Below are 18,200 nucleotides of genomic sequence, written 5' to 3' on the forward strand. Positions count from 1 at the left end.
GCCATTCATGAGTTTCTTCAGCCATCCACCACCAGGCAGCTGCGTGAATTTCTTGGCCTTGCCAACATTTACCGTTGCTGCATTTCTCGCTGCGCCGATATACTGCAGCCTCTGAACGACCTTCTCGCGGGCCTCAGGACACCGAGTACTCTCGTACTCTGGAACGACGCAGCTGAAGCGCGCGTTTAGTGACATTAAAAAAGCCATTGCCGGCACTACGTTTCTCACCCACCCTAAGTGCGACACCCCAACATCCGTCATGGTAGACACACCTGACACTGTTGCCGGCGCAGTGTAGCAGCAATCCGTTGCTGGCGCTTGGCAGCCCACCGCCTTCTTTTCAAGCTTGCCCCCCTCCCCCCCTGAGCGCCGCTACAGCACCTTCGGCCAAGAGCTACTCCCCATCTACTTGGCTGTTAAGCACTTTCGACATTTCCTCGAAAGACGTGCCCTTCCCATCATTACGGGTCGTAAACTACTGACGTTCGCTTTAGCGTCGACCAGCACTTCCAAGGCACCCCGCCAAATCACAGCTCGCCTTCATCTCTGAATACACGAGCGACGTTCGCCAGGTCAGTGCAAAAGCCAACGCCAGTGCCGACGCGCTTTCTCGCGCCGCTTTCCATGCAACAGAGCACGGCCGAACGAGCATCAACTTCACGGTCATGGCTGCCGCCCACAGCAATCAGGAAGAGCTCCAGCCGCTACACAAGCACGGCACATCTCTCGTCTTGGCTGGCGTCTTGTTGTCTGAGTGTGACGTGCCCCTCGTTTGTGATACGTGTACAGGACGCCCTCGTCACTACGTGCCTCTCCCATACCTTCGAGTAGTCTTTCATGCCCTGCATTCGCGGGATCGAATTCCGGCCGCGGCGGTTGCATTTTCGATGGAGGCGCAAATGTTTGAGGCCCGTGTACTTAAATTTAGGTGCAAGATAAGGAACCCCAGGTGGTAGAAATTTCCGGAGGCCTCCACTACGGCGTCTCTCATAATCAGATCGTGGTGTTGGGACGTTAAACCCCAGATATTATTATTATGCCCTGCATTCTTTGGCTCACCCTGGCATTCGCGCCATACAGCGACTCATCACTTCTCCTTATGTGTGGCCGAGTATTACCGTATATACGTTTGTCATTGGTCACGCGCGTGCCTCGGGTGCCAACAGTCCCAAGTCCATCGCCACACTGTGACCCTTGTTGGTACACTCTCTTCCACGGGCGCTCGCTTCATCCACCTACACCTCGATATTGTTCGTCCCCTTCTCCATGTGGGAACCATCGTTACGTGTTAAGCTGTACAGACAAGTTCGGAAGATGGCCTGTAGTGACGCCTCTTCAAAACATAACTGCGGAACCGCCAGCTCGAGCACTCGTCACTCTGCGGATTAGCCGCTGCGGTGTCCGTTCCACCATTACGACTGACCATGGTCGCCAATTCGACTACACATTGTTCGCCAATCTATCTCCAGCTCCTCTGTGTCAACACTCAGCTCTTACCACCCCATCGCCAACGGAATCATCGAACGTTTCCATCACCATCTGAAGGCGATCACTCATTGCTTCCAGTTTTCCTGCATCGGGGATCGAACGTCTTCCTTTCGTTATGCTTGGGATTCGCACGTCTCTATAGTGTCTCCGCATAAGCACCACCGAGCCGACTGTTGGCATCACTCTTCGAGTTCCTGGCGAATTCTTCAGCGACTCGCCCACGGTACCTGCAGGCACTGGTTTTGTAAAAACGCCAGCTCTTTCTTCGAAAGCGATAGAGAGGGCATGCTAACACAACTGGGTCCGAGCTGTTCTATGCATGATGCCTCATGAATTCCCCGAGCAACCTGGTCTCGGTATTTCCTGATCACGACAGTCTGGTCAAGAAAGGCAGAACAACCGCAAGTTGCACAATGTAAGACCACGTTGCTGCCTGACTTTTGCTTAAAATTGTTGGCATGTTCTCGTGAGCGATCACTGATACATCGGCCAGTTTGACCGATGTAAACACGTCCACACGAGAGCGGAACCTTGTACACGACTCTGCATTTGCAGGACACAAACCACGTGGCGTGTTTCCAGCTGCATATGTAAGGCTTTTCGTTGCTCACGTTCACACGCTTGCACAGGCCTCCAAGTTTGTTGGGGGCGGGGAACACCACCCTGACACCTGCGCGTCCTGCTGCCTTCTTTATCCTATGGGACACTTGGTGTACGTACGGAATGACAGCAGTTTTTGTCTTGTCGGTGTTTTTCCGAAGCACATCACTAGTTTTCTTGAGCTTGCGCAACAAGGCTTCAGCAAGGTCGCATAGAAGAAACTCAGGAAATCCAGCTGCTTTTAGTCGATTGATTTGAGAGGCAAAGTGTTCGGGAATCTGATGAGAACACGACCTTATCAGTGTGTTATTCATGGCGGCAAGAGCAACGGCACGTTTAACTTAGCTTCCAGTGGTTGGAGGCGTAGGGAAGTAGGCGTTTCCTAGAACAGGGAGCGTAACAGCTTTTTTCCCAGGTGTCCCTCCAGATTGTTTTTCTGGTAAATAAAATTGAATTGAATTGAATTGAATTGAATAATTCCAGTAGGCATGTCCTGGGGTAAAGTGAAGCTCGAGGTCGAGGAAGCGGATGCGACAATCCTCAGGAAGTTCCTTAGTAAGAGTCAGTCCTGGGAATGCCTTGCAGAACCTCGAGAACAAATCTTCTATTTCGTGTGTGGCGTTCTCGGTGGTCCTCTTGAAAAGCACAAGAAAATCGTCAACGAAGCGGAAAATTTTGACGACATTGGGCAACCCGCTGGCCTCGAGGTCTCGGTCGAACTGAGCCAAAAGGAGATTGCTCAGCACTGGAGCGACGCGAGATCCGATGCAAATGCCGGCCTTCTGTACGTAGAAGTTGTCGTTGTGGTTAATCACAGTCGATTACAGGTATTTGAACAGCAGGTCATTGAAGCTTTCAATAGAAGTGCCGACAGTGTTATGGAGCTGAACGGGCCCAAAGTGTTCGATGCCGGCCTGGACGACTTTGGCAAGTGCATTATGAGGCGGCGAATAGTACAAGTCTTTGATGTTGACCGAAAAGGCGTATGCAGAAGGCGGGCAAGAACTTTCCAATAAGTTTGACACCTCACAAGGCCTTAGTGCACTGTGTGTCGTGTTCTTGTTCCCGTCCTTGTGCGCTTAACGGTTTCATAATATCAGTGTACCAACCTACAAGCGTTTTCGACTACGCATGCGTACCGCAGTTCCACCCCGACAACGACGAACATCCCGTCGTCTGCATGTCCGTCCTACCCTACAAAACTTGCTTAGTTTCTACAGCGCGACTGGACGCGGACAAGCGAAGGAACACGCAAACACACACACTTGTCCGCGTCCAGTCGCGCTGTAGAAACTAAGCATGAACAACCAACTAGCCCGCCAACGCACTTTAGCCTACAAAACTGCAAGCACGTTTGTGTGCGACACGATGCCATGCGGCCTCCCTTACAGTCCCCTTATGATGGCCCTTTTAAGGTCTTCAACTACACCCTTTTATACTTGCTCCTCCTCTTCAATACAGCCTTTTAGCAAGTTACGGAATACGCTACGCAAATACTGTAAGGCCAGACGGTAGCGCTCATTTCCCGCTCGTCGTGCTTAGGCCGCTCCCAGTTCCAGTGACAGTGCGTCACCCGAATGACAGGTTCCCCGCTGACAATGCGTAGTCTGATCGGCACCAATGAGGTGTGACAACCTCACAGTATCTTTTGAAAAAGCTTTTGCGGTGTGGGGTGCCTTCCTTGGCAAAACACAACGACCGCAAAAGGAGGAGTAGTACCGTCATACGGTACCGCATTTGCGTACCGTATTTCTGTGACTTGCTTAAAATACTCTAATGGACAGGAAGATACGGTTTCCCATAGGCCACAAACGCTCCGTGGCGGCATCCCTCTTCAAGCGTGCGCTCCGTCTTTGCTCAGACGGTTCAGCGCGAAGGCGGGAATACGCTAAAGTAAAACATGACCTCACAGGCAACGGCTACCCTAGCCAACTACTACGTCAGCAGGAACTCCGCTCCAGAGAACCTCCTGGAAACAAACCAAGCGATCGCAAGAAAACTGCACCCATTCCATATGCTCCCGGGGTAAGCGAAACCCTTGCAAGAATTTTCACGAGCTATGATCTGCAAGTCGCGCACGTGCCCTCGCACAAATTAAGAAGCCAGCTGGTCCGCGTTAAAGATCCATTGGAACGTGAACGCTACCCTGGAGTGGTATACAAGATACCATGTCAATACTGCCGCGCAGTACCAGAATGACGTAGCTGAAGCTGTACATTATCTTAACACGGGTCACAACATTGATTGGAATTCAGCGACTGTCATCGGCACCGAAAAATCACTGTCATCCCGCCTTCTTTTGAAATAATTATTAATCCAGTCGACGCCTCATACACTTAATCGGACACGTGGAAATCTACCCGATACTTACCCCAGATCATTACGCCACTTACTACGCATATAAAGGCACGGCCCAACTTCTTACGCTTGTATGTCAACAAGAGACCCGTAGTGGTCTCGAAAAGTCATAAATTACTTTTTTCGTTGCAACTTTGGCGAGTGTTTGTTTATTCGCAAGAAATGTATGCCCCTCGCATGACGGTATCCGTCGAACCCTGGACTATAAGATACGGTTTCCGTCGACCGTCTGAAATCTGCGTTCTTAGACACCGACGCTTCAACAACTTCTGCTCCTACAGTCACTCCAGATACGCGCCACGTGTATTTCGCAGCTCAGCAGTCTTTTCCTGGCCAATTGCAAGGTACTGGCGATTTCCTCGCTAGAAGGGGGGAGGGGGCCTGTAGCGCGCCTGTACGTGCCACAAAAATCGAATAGGAGAAGACGACGACGACACGCCAAGCATGAGATGCCTGCGCCTGTTCCTGTTCGCGTATGCCTCAATGGCTTCTGATGAAATATATAAGGTGTGGAATCCCAGCATACATGTCTGTTTGCCTGTTTCCGCAACTCGAACACATAAACATGCAATATTGGAAATGAGTTCAGCGAGGGTGGCGGAAGGCTGCTTTGTGAGAAAATCGTATGAGTTTTCTTCGGGTTTCGTGCTGCAAACGGGTGGTTGTCAATTATTCCTTACTTCACCCTTCACTACCTTCTCTTTGTCCCTCGTTCTCAGTTACCCTACTTCAAGCAGTGTTAGCTGTCCACCAACTAACGCCGATGAATACCCGTTTTGTCATTGAATTAGCCCGTTTTGGTTGTAACCACTGCACCTATAATGTTGTATTGGCCGTGAGGGTATCATCTCAGGTTTAGTAATGAGATAATCAAAAACATATCGGCTAGCCTATCGCGCTTTCGATGTGCCCTTTTCACTGAATAATTATCATCCCATGCTATCCCTCAGGGCTGCCTCCCCCTTTGCAAATCAGGCGATGACTCAGTGCCAGGAAATTATCGCCCCATCTCAATAACCCATACAGTGTGCAAAGTAATCGAGCACATTATATACACGCAGGTGATTAACTATCTTAAGGATCACAACACAATTTCTAATCATCAGCATGGTTTTCGCAAGCAATACTCATGCGAAACTCAACTTTCTGGGTTTGTTCATGCCTTACACTATACGCTAAATCTTAGATTTCAAGTATACGCCATCTTCCCTAGCTACTCAAAAGCTTTTGATCATGTTCCTCAGTATAGACCATTGCAAACACTGACACAGCTCAACATCCACCCTAACGTATCAGGAATTACAAGCATTCCTGTCCCTCAGGTCACATCTACAATTAACTAATCTGCTCAAGTGAAATCGGGTGTCCCTCAGGGTAGCGTTCTGCGTCCGTGGTTTTTTTTAATTTAAATTGTAGAGAAGCTTTGGAACTCTGACGTGGGTCGTCCTTTCCAGCCCCTTCTAGTGGGTTGCCCTCTTCGGAGACAACGCAGCTCGTGCAGACAGTCGGCCCCGCCTTGACTGTCGCTGTCGTTCATCTTCGCCGAGTGTCCGCCAATAAATATCTTTATATTCTATATATATATATATATATATATATATATATATATATATATATATATATATATATATAGCTTCAAAAGAATATTCTTGGCTATAAGTTAAACTATATGAGAGGAAGTCACAGTGAAAAACAACAAACATAACGACATTTATTCTGAGCTTTCGGCCGGGGACTGGCCTTTATCAAAGATCACCAAGATCACCCGGCCTTTGATAAATGTTGGTCCCCGGCCGAAAGCTCAGCATCAATGTTATGTTTTTCACTGTGACTTCGTCTCATATATATATATATATATATATATATATATATATATATATATATATATATATATATATTTGGCCTCGGCGCTGTCTTGCACAGCGCAAACCTGGGTTCCCGGAATATGTCCTGGCATATGCAATTCGCACGCTTACTAAAGCCGAGACCAATTACACCATCACGGAGAAAGATTGCCTGGACAATCATGTGGGCCCTTACGAAGTTCCGACCTTATTTGTGTGGTCGCCAATTTGATGTCGTCACCGACCATCATGCGCTGTGCTGGTTGTCATTGAAAGATCCCTCAGGCCGTCTCGCCCGTAGGGCAATTCGCCTGCAAGGCTACGACATCCGCGTACTGTACCGCAACGGACGCCAGCATGCTGACGCCGACGCCCTGGCGCGCTCTCCCTTGCCTGACGACAATGCCCACAGCTCAGTGTCTACCATTGCCGTTTCTTCCATCGACATTCACACCATTGCTACCGAACCGCGCAATGATCGCTGGATTGCCTCCCTGATAGACTTGCTGACTGATCCAACGGCAACACCAACTCGCGCGTTGCATCGTCAAGCCCACCATTTCGCTGTTCGCGACGACCTCCTCCACCGACGCAATAACAGCGGCGACGGCCGCCAGTGGCTACTAGTAATACCCCGAAGCCTGCGTTCTGACATATGCGAGCCGTTCCACTCTGATCCGCAGTGTGTGCACTCTGGGGTATCGAAAAATTAGCACCGCATCCGCCAACGGTACTTTTGGCGAGGGATGTACCGCGCTTGTGTAGAGGTTCGTTTGCTCCTGCATCGATCGTCAGCGCCACAAAACTTCAACGCACCTGTCGCCGGCAGGTCTGCAACCTCTACCTTGCCCTTACCGGCCGTTTGGGCGTGTTGGCATCGATTTGTATGGGCCACTTCCTTTCACGTCTGCTGGTAACCGCTGGGCCATCGTCGCTCTAGACCACCTCACGCAATATTCTGAAACTGCCGCCCTCCCAGCGGCTACAGCGCACGATGTGGCCTCCTTCCTACTCCACAGATTCATGCTACGTCACGGTCCACCTCAGGAGCTGCTCAGTGATCGAGGCCGTGTCTTCTTGTCGGAAGTCGTCGAAGCCATTCTAGAAGAGTGCAACGCTGTTCACGGAAAAACTACTGCTTACCACCCACAGACGAATGGCCTCACCGAACGCTTTAACCGTACGTTCGGCGACATGCTCTCCATGTACGTCGCCGCCGATCACACCGATTGGGATGCCATTCTACCCTTCGTCAGCTACGCCTGACAATACCGCCGCTCAGAGCACCACTGGTTTTTCTCCCGTTTTCTTATTGTATGGCAGGCACCCCTCGCACACAATAGACCGAATCCTTCCATACAAGCCGGATCGGTCTGAGTGTGCGCCGATTTCTGCGACCGCCCGACTTGCTGAAGAGTGTCGCGAACTTGCCAAGACCTTCGCTACGCATGACCAAGAGCGGCAGAGGAGCATTAGCGGTGACAGAATCACTTCTGAGCCGACGTTCCTCCCTGGAGCGCTAGTATGGCTCTCGATCCCTACCACTGCACCTGGCCTCTCTTCAAAACTACTGCCCAAATACGAAGGCCCCTACCGCGTCGTTGAACGCACATCCCCTGTAAACTACCTGATCGAACCTATCGATTCATCCTCGGACAGGCGCCGTCGAGGACGCGACATCGTAAACGTGGAGCGCCTCAAGGCCTACCATGACCCGCTCATTGTGACAAGTTGTTAGGTCGCCAGGCGGCTCCCTTTTCGTACCCGGGGTAATTGTAGAGAAGCTTTGGAACTCTAACGTGGGTCGTCCTCTCCAGCCCCTTCGCGTGGGTTGCCCTCTTCGGAGAGAACGCAGCTCGTGCAGAGAGTCGGCCCCCGCCTTGACTGTCGCTGTCGTTCATCTTCGCCGAGTGTCCGCCAATAAACATCTTTATAATATTGATACCAGACAGCGTGGCTGTATGAAAGAGGAAGACGACGTCGCTTGCTGGTTGTTGCTGGACTGTCGCCATCTTTGTCCACCCTGCGCTGTGCATTGTGAATAGTTATTAAACAAGCTACCTGTAACATTATTGGTGGAGGTGGACGATTCCCGTACCTCCATGGAAACGCGCAGCGGTCGCAACACCGGCGACCCCTCACTGACTTCGCCTCCCGGAGCTTCATCACCGCCGACCCCCTCAGCCCCAGCCACAACCTACGTCACATTCTCGCCTCCCCGGGATCCAGGCACTTTCTCCGGAGATGGTACTACCGACGTTGACGCCTGGCTGAACCGGTACGAGCGCGTCAGTGCTACGCACCGCTGGGATCGCACACTCATGCTCGCTAACGTTCTTTTCTACCTCGACGGCACTCCGCGGACATGGTTTGAAACCCACGAAGAAGAAATAACGAGCTGGGATCTCTTCAAAGAGAAGATCCGCGATCTTTTCGGCGATTCATCTGGCCGTCAGCTCGCTGCAAAGAAGGCTCTCGCCACGCGTGCCCAGACTTCGACTGAGTCCTACGTTTCCTATATTCTTGACGTCCTGGCTCTTTGTAGCAAGGCCGACCAGCGCATGTCGGAAGACGAGAAGTTAATCACGTCCTGAAAGGTATTGCCGACGACGCCTTCCATCTGCTGGTTTTTAACAACATCGCGAGCATCGACACGATCCTTAAAGAGTGCCGCCGTCTAGAACAGGCTAAAGCCCGCCGCGTACCTCAAAGCATCACGCGCCTTCCGAACACAGCGCCTACTTCCTCTTGTGATGACGTCTTCCGCCAGGCCCCTCGATGTGACAACCTCACCCGCATCATTCGTCGAGAAGTTGAGGCAGCGCAACCGGTGGTCACTCCATTCTCAACGCCTGACCCTTCCCCGACAACGGTTTCCTTGATCCAAGCCGTCGTCCGTCAAGAATTATCGAACTTCGGCCTAAATCCTGCTCCACCTGTGTACTCTGCTGAGCCTTTTTATCGTCGGCCGTCCGCTCCTCGACTTGCTTCCACCTATTCCCGACAACGCAACCCGTCCGAATGGCGTACCTTTGACGACAAGCCCATCTGTTTTAACTGCCGACGCGTTGGTCATATCGCTCGCTATTGCCGCAACCACTGGGCTCCACCGGCACACCATGGGTCTCCAAACCAGGCCAGTTCTGTCAACCAGTCGTCCTCAGCGCTTGCTTCTTCTATGCCGACCACATTCTCTGCTCCTGCCGCACCTCTGACCAGACCTCGCTACGACCGCTCACCATCCCCTGCTCGCCGTCAATCTCGCTCGCCCCCACAATCTCGCCGTGCTGCCTCTCCGACCTATTCGCAGCGCCTCCGACCGGAAAACTAGGCAGTGCAGCTTCTGGAGGTGGAGCTGCATCGACGACCTCCGCAAGAAATCCTCGTTTAACGTTAGCAACAAACCGGAATCTTTTGGACGTTACTGTGGACAATGTTCCTGTGAGCGCGTTAATAGATACCTGGGGCGCATGTGTCCATTATGAGTGCTGCTCTTCGCCGCCGACTTAAGAAAGTTGTCACGCCCGCCCTAAACCGAGCCGTACGAGTCGCCGACGGGGGAACTGCCGCTATTATTGGCATGTGCTCTGCCCGGATCACTATTGAAGATAGAAGCACTGTCGTTCTCTTTGCCGTTATCGAACATTGCCCTCATGAACTCATTCTCGGTATGGATTTTCTAGCCACTCACTCTGCCCTCATAGACTGTTTCAGCCGGCTCTCTTCACCTTGATTTGCTCTCCTTTCCGATCCGACCGACCCACCTCAAAGTCGTCTCAGCTGCACCGATTTCATACGCCTCCCGCCGAACTCCGTTACACACGTCGACTTATCCTCCACCCCACCTGTACCTGACGGCGATTACATGGTTGCACCGCTTCCTGCCGTGATGCTTACGCGTGGTGTCGCTGTTCCGCACACGATTCTCACAATTACGGGGAACCGCACTTGCCTTCCCCTTGTCAATTTCGCACTGACGGCACAGGTTCTCCCCGAGGGTATCTCTCTGGCCCAAATTACCGCTCTTCAGGACCACCATGTCGAGCCCTTCAGAGTGGATGATTGCTGCAGCTCAGCCCGTCGTTCAACTTCATCACCTTCCTCGGGCGTCGACATTAAACGGATGGTTTCATCGGACCTCACGTCCGATCAAGCTGAAGCTCTCTACCACGTTCTGGAGCGCTATCGCGACATTTTTGATTTTGCCAGCACATCCTTAAGCCAAACGACCGTCGTTACGCATCGCATCAACACTGGCGATGCCAATCCAATTCACAGGCGTCCCTATCGTGTTTCCGCGTCGGAGCGTACAGTAATACAGCAGGAAGTCCAGAAGATGCTCACGAAAGACATTATCGAGCCCTCGTGCAGCCCCTGGCTTCTCCCGTCGTCCTTGTCAAAAAGAAGGATGGCACATGGCGCTTTTGTGTCGATTATCGGCACCTCAACAGATTACAAAAAAAGATGTTTATCTTTGCCCCGCATCGACGACGCCCTAGACTGCTATATGGTGCTACTTATTTTTCAACTATCGACCTTCGGTCTGGCTACTGGCAGATAGCCGTCGATGAGATGGACCGCGAGAAGACCGCATTCGTCACTCCTGACGGTCTTTATCAGTCAAGGTGATGCCCTTCGGTCTCTGTAATGCGCCGGCCACCTTCGAAAGAATGATGGACTCATTGCTCCAAGGGTTCAAATGGTCCACCTGCTTGTGTTATCTCGACGACGTTATTGTTTTTTCACCCACATTCGACTCGCATCTCGATCGTTTAGAGGCAATTCTTGACGTTTTCCGTAGAGCCGGACTTCAATTGAACTCCTCCAAATGCCACTTTGCTCGTCGTCAAATCACTGTGCTTGGCCACCTCGTCGATGCCACAGGCGTGCGCCAGATCCTGAGAAATTCGCGCCGTTACCAACTTTCCTGTTCCGAGGTCCCAAAGGATGTTCGAAGTTTTGTGGGGCTGTGCTCCTATTTCCGACGCTTTGTTAAGGACTTTGCGACCATTGCACGCCCCCTCACCGACCTCTTGAAGAAAGACGCCCCTTTTTACTGGGGCCCTGATCAGGCCTCATCCTTTTCTCAACTTACGACCCTGCTTACCACTCCGCCAGTCTTGGCCCACTTTGACCCATCAGCTTCAACCGAGGTCCGCACTGACGCCAGTGGGCACGGCATAGGAGCAATGTTACTGCAACACCAACGTGGATACGACCGTGTTATAGCCTATGCAAGCCGACTGCTATCTTCCGCAGAGCGCAACTATTCAATCACAGAGCGCGAGTGCCTCGCTCTTGTGTGGGCAGTCGCAAAGTTTCGTCCATACTTATACGGGCGCCTATTCCGTGTCGTCACCGATCATCACGCGCTCTGCTGGCTAGCCTCACTCAAGGATCCCACAGGACGACTTGCTCGCTGGGCGCTACGCCTGCAAGAATACACGTTCTCTGTAACGTATAAAACAGGGCGATTGCATCAGGATGCGGATTGTTTATCCCGCTACCCTGTGGAGGAAGCCGCCGATACTGACACCATCGCAGACGTTTTTTCTGTGTCGCAGCTGCTCAAAATTGGCGAAGAGCAACGCCGGGATGCATCTTTACGAGCCATCATTGACCAACTTGAGTCAGCACCTCGTGACGCGCTTCTACGAATGTATCTCGTCAAAGACGGGATCCTATACCGCCGCAACCTCGATCCACTCGGCTCCGACTTACTTCCCGTCATACCGGCACATCTGCGTTCGACTGTCCTTCACCAACTTCATGACGCTCCCTTGGCGGGCCACTTGGGCGTTTCCCGCACATACGACCGTGTACGTCGTCGGTTTTTTTTGGCCTGGACTTGCCCGTTCTGTTCGACGCTATGTCGCCGCTTGTGAGCCCTGCCAGCGCCGCAAGAAGCCGTCTGCCCTTCCAGCTGGCTGCCTTCAGCCGATCGAGGTTCCCGCTGAACCTTTTTTTCGAGTCGGTCTCGACCTGCTTGGCCCTTTCCCACTCTCCAGCTCCGGAAATAAATGGATTGCTGTCGCCACAGACTACGCGACGCGGTACGCTATCGCACGAGCACTTCCGACGAGTTGCGCTACCGACGTTGCGGACTTTCTGTTGTACGACATAATTTTAGTGCACGGAGCCCCACGCCAACTTCTCACTGACCGTGGCCGCACCTTCCTCTCAGCTGTCGTTGAAGAAATCCTACGGTCTTGCAATACCAAGCACAAGTTTACAACTTCGTACCATCCACAGACGAACGGTCTCACGGAGCGCCTCAACAGGACCATAACTGACATGCTCGCGAAATACGTCGCGGCTGATCACCAGGACTGGGACATTCATTTGCCATATGTGACGTTCGCCTATAATTCTTCGCGTCACGACACTGCCGGCTACTCGCCATTCTATCTCCTATACGGACGAGAACCCGCGCTACCCTTGGACACTTTGCTGCCCTCCGCCACCGAATATGCCGCCGAAGCCATCGCCCGCGCCGACCACGCGCGCCAACTCGCCCGTAACCGCCTAGAAGCTTCGCAGGAGCACCAAAGACAGCTCATGGATTGTCGTCATAGAGACGTACACTTTCCCCCGGTTCTCTTGTCCTTCTCTGGTCACCTACTCGGCGTGTGGGGCCTTCTGAGAAACTGCTGTCCCGGTACACTGGACCATACCGTGTCGTTCGCCAGGTGACTGACGTCACGTATGAGATCATCCCAGCCGATCCAACGACGTCATCGTCAGCTACGAGCGACATCGTTCACGTGTCTCGGCTCAAGCCTTATTACCCTCCTTCGACCGTATCTGTGTAGATTAAGCACCGAGACGGTGCTTCTACCGCCGGGGGGTTATGATACCAGACAGCGTGGCTGTATGAAAGAGGAAGACGACGTCGCTTGCTGGTTGTTGCTGGACTGTCGCCATCTTGTCCACCCTGCGCTGTGCATTGTGAATAGTTATTAAACAAGCTACCTGTAACATTATTAACGACTTACCCTATTACGTATGGTCGCGTATCAATTTCTCGCACACCGTTGCGTATTCCACCGTGATGTAAAATGCATAGCCCATCGTAAGAACCTGTACTCCTATCTTAACAAAATGAACACGTGGTGTACAACATGGTTAATGATTCGTAATGAATCCAAAACGAAGTTTGATGCCCTTTACACATCATAATGCCCGCTTGCCGACTAACGTTTTCAATAACATGCATATTGAACTTCGTAATACATATGACTGCTTCGGTCTACCCTTTCAATCCTACCTAACATAGAACTATTTCTGGATGTTATTACTGCATCAGCTAACCCCACTCTCGGCCTAGTTAAACATAAACTGAACCATAAGCCCCTAATATACGTAAGATCGCCTGCCTCACAATTGTTCATCTTAAAATCGAATATCTGGCACCCTAAACAGTCATATCTAATTGGCAACATAGCATCTGGTCAAAACCGTGCTGCATGCTTCATATTTTGCAACTGCTCGTGCCATTCTAGCATCGCGGCTCTTAGAAACCGCATTCAGATTGATAGCTTTACACATCGTCGTAAAATCGCCCGTCCTTCACTTTTAGATGCGAAGTATCTTATGGCGAAGTTCAATCCGGTGGTGGTGGTGGTGGTGTGCGGCGTGACCACCCTTACTGCGCATGCGCATACCCTCACCATTCCCTCTCTCCCATTTGCCCATCTCCAGATCCCCTCTCCCTTTCCCCTCTCCACTTCCCTCTCCCCTCCCCCTTTCCGCTCTTCATCTGAAACGCGGGCTAGCCATGCCGAAATTCTCTCCTGCGCAAAGCCGCGATGAGCACCAGCGCATGCGCGTCCCCCTCTCCCTCTCTCTCCTCTCCTACCCTGCCCCCCTCTCGCACGCCTGTCGACCGCGTTCCCCGCTCGCCCTCTGAGAATGACGGCCAGGCTAGAGGGAAGACAAGACGCGCGTAGCGTTCCTCTTCGCGTTCCGACGCGAGGTCGGTAGCATGCCCAACGAACGCCAACGGAACGCGATCGTGCAAGTGCTCCGGCTACGCATCGCCTCATGGTCCCCTTTAGCGGGAAATGGTGCAATGTTTTGACAAACTTTACCATCACTCAATTTATCAAGATGATCTCCTACGCTCACCCACATCTATTTTTCCACGCCGCGATCACCCGCGTAGAGTGAAGCACCCTGCGTGCCACTCGCATATGTGCGCATATTCATTCATACCACGCACTATAATTCATTCATACCTTTCACAGGAATAACAGCCCATTGCACATCGCCACTGAAACTAACATACGTTTAAAAAGTTACGACACTCACTAACCTTCATATAACCTTGCTTTTTTGTTTACTATTCGCGAATTTCATCCTTTAGTGAAGATGTGGTGCACTCATGGCGCGCTTTATTTCTTGTGGTGTTATACATGTTTATTCAATTATTGTACTTATTGGGCATCATGTTTCTACTCACCCCTCCTCTCTGCTTCGATGAGGGCCTTTAGGGTATTCGTGAAATAAAAAAAGCAATCAAAATAAATGAAACCTTTCTAATAATCGCGTTTTTCATTGTATTCTACACATTATTTGGCACTGACTTCGCCAAAGTAAAAAGTGAGCGTGACGCAAGTAGAACAAAAAACTGCGGCAGATCCCACGTACCGTGGGAATCGATGTTATGCGAAGCATGCGCACGAAAGTGGTTGTGTCGCAATTTTTCACATTAAGCGAGACGTTGCGGAATGACGCTCGAGAAATGTGCAAATGGTATACGCAGACACATATTTTGAAGAGTCGAACATGTGTTATATAACCAGTTTACAGTTGCTGAACAATGCCAACAGCAATATAGGTGTTACCAACACCTGACGCCGTAAGCTGAGATGTAGTGCTTCTATTTTTCAATACTCGATAGCGCGAATTCGAATAGGACAATGAAGGAACACAGATGCACAGGACAGGCACTACTCGCAACTAAGCTTTATTCAGAAAAGTTTCCCTAGATATACACACAGCCGAGTGGCACGAGCAGGCACACTGCACGTACATCACAGTCAGAGTTGCAGTTGTTACAGTTGAGTTACAATTGTTATATGCTTATACTTATCCGTTATGATGGAGATCGCACGCATGTTTCACGAACTTGTATGTATGTGTGGGAGCGGTCCTTGGCAGTTCTTGAATAAGGTCATCATCACCGTGATCATGGAGCACCAGCAGCTGGACAGGACTTGTTATCGGATCTGTTCGTGATCGTGGCTACGAACGGTCTAAGTGTAGCGAAATGTGAGGTATAGTAGAGCTGGTTGAAACCGCAGACGGCTCTAGCGAAGAAATGATCTATGATTCCTCCTGTCCTGGACGTGGCACCGAGGTCTTGTGATGCCCCGTCCAAATCCAAGCCGTCTTTTATGCCGTCTAAGAACCAGGTGTTGTTAGGTTTCATAACTCAATGCTGAAGTCACCGGTAATCATGAGGGACATGGTCCTCTCGGCAGGGTTATTGTAGGAAGCATTGACCCCGGTTTTTGCGTAATCCACGTGGTCGACGTTGCGGATCACGTGGACGATTGGATGGTAGCCCAGCTTCTTGCAGGAGTGTTCTGTCTTGAGCTCCTTAACTTTCCTTGCGTCGGCCGCTGTGGTGTAGTGGTTACGGCACTCGGCTTTTGACCCGAAGGTCGCGTGTTCGATCCCGGCCACGGCGGTCGCATTTCGATGGGGGCGAAATGCTAGAAGCCTGTGTACTGTGCTATGTCAGTGCACGTTAAGGAATACCAGATGGTCAGAATTTTCGAAGCCCTTCACTACAGCGTCTCTCACAATCATGTCATGGTTTTGGGACGTAGAACCCCAGCAATCACTCTTATTATCACTTTCTTTCCGTGTCAGTGTGTATATTCACGGTTACTGCGTTGACTGAGACTATGTTATCCCCTGAGGCACATACCCTCATAACATGAACTTTGCATACGGGTATGTGCCATACGTGACTGAGGGAAAGGATTTCATGACGTACGCGACACGTATTGTGCGTTATTCACGTCATGACCAGTGAATCGTGCTCGTTATACACTCATCCTATGCTGTGCAAATTTTGGTATATTACAATCTATGGAGACGACCAGGAGAACGGTCAGACGTAGGCAGCTAGATAGATAGATAGATAGATAGATAGATAGATAGATAGATAGATAGATAGATAGATAGATAGATAGATAGATAGATAGATAGATAGATACGCCCAAAGTGCCAGAGGTTCGCTAAGAAATGCTTCGCATTTAAAACAATCTGGCCATTCATTCTGGCATCCGCCTTCACAGGCCATACGATAACTCAGTGATAACCTACGACATATCTTCCCCTCCCCCAACATGATATAAGTGCACCTCGTGTTAGAATAAATTTAATGGTAGAAACATTGCCGTATGTTGTGACAATAATCTATCACATTTTTGTCATGATCGACAAAATATTTAGAATATGTATTTCCTTTATTGGGAACGTCAGGGGAGCAGGAATCGATACAAATTAGCGCATGCTTGAGTCGGTCTGCACAGCAAGTACCCCAAATAGCGAAAGAAAAGGTTCCGGAAACGTGGAACTCAGCTTCGAAATTGTAGCCGATAAAGCATTACGGGTGTCGTGGAGACATAGGAGTGTTTCGCGACGTTCGCCTGCTGTTTTCTTCTAGCCTTAACGTTTCTCTGCAGATTTATAGTTCGGCGCTTCGTAGCAGCCGCTTCTTTTATTTTTAACTATATTTAATTTTAGCTGCAAGCTATCTATATTCGAAGGATAATTTTTTTATTTATACAACACGGCACCTGGCAACTGCTCTTGGCATGCTGCAATAAATGGAGCGAAAAACCACAGAAAGGTTGCCACAGTTCACTGAAAACTACTTGCCCAAATTCACTCCGGCGAGTGTTGCCTTTCTGACAAAATATATTCAAAGCGCGGGAAGCAAAGGAGCTGACAACATTGTCATTGATAGTGTGCGGGCATCACCTTTAAATAGGAACCAACGTCTTTATGAAAGTTACCATGGCTACCAAAACTGCTACCATGGCGAACCATGGTAACAATTTTTTAAAACAGTTGATTTGCCACCGTGAGTCACGTGCGACAATAGTATTTCATTGAACCGCAGCAGCTGCATCTGCATCTGCAAACTGTAATACAAGCACGATTAGATGCCGACAGCGCATCGTGCCTCACCTTTTCACTCAGGGACGGGAACGTTCTGCTCACGAAAGGAAAAGACTGGTCGTCCGTGATGTGCCAGTGCAGGACATTCATCTTGTTGTACGCCATGGCGTCCTGAAATCACAATATGCAACTGTGAGGAAGCTGCAACAGTAGGCTCGGCTTTGTAGAATGCATTTCACAATAACAGACCGGAGTTTTGTGAGCTCGGGCAAAGCGCGTACGATGGCCAGTGTGAATTATGCAGATACATTTATGCGCGCTTACCCACATCGTTACCACAAGTTCCGTAATAAATCAACTATAAGGAATGCACAAAGTATTAGCTCAACCCAGGTGTGGGATGGAAGCATATTGAACAAGTTTATTCAGTCGGTTTCCAGAAAGCACCCGCAAATAAGTTGAGCTGACGATAAAAAATGAGATTGATGAGGTTTGTCAGAAGCTTACACTTTTTGCCACATTTTGAGATTGACCGAACGCGCCACAAACTACACTCTAAAAAACATGGAGCGAGAATGGAGCAACGGGCTCCGTTTTTCCCTCGGAGCAGCGACTTTCTCCTTTGCGGATGACTCACTCGTCGCGCTCTCTTGCGGCAAGCGCCAATAGGGAACCCAAGTAGAGTGACCTAGGAGAGGGGGACGAGCGTTTCTTTTCTCACAGACTCCATCCGGGTAACTTGGATCTGGGGATATTTTCCCCGTTTGCTTC

General features: G+C 50.5%; 1 protein-coding gene across 1 annotated transcript in view; it reads right to left on the reverse strand.

The window, feature by feature from the left end:
- Positions 1–18,200, reverse strand: part of LOC119399286 (beta-hexosaminidase subunit alpha) — a 276,820-nt gene that overhangs the window by 140,739 nt on the left and 117,881 nt on the right. The window contains exon 5 of the mRNA XM_037666102.2: positions 17,499–17,600. Within this exon, the coding sequence (XP_037522030.2) occupies positions 17,499–17,600 (102 nt within the window). The remainder of the gene's footprint in view (positions 1–17,498; positions 17,601–18,200) is intronic.

The sequence above is a fragment of the Rhipicephalus sanguineus genome, chromosome 7 (genome assembly GCF_013339695.2).
Source record: "Rhipicephalus sanguineus isolate Rsan-2018 chromosome 7, BIME_Rsan_1.4, whole genome shotgun sequence".
NCBI lineage: Eukaryota > Metazoa > Arthropoda > Arachnida > Ixodida > Ixodidae > Rhipicephalus > Rhipicephalus sanguineus.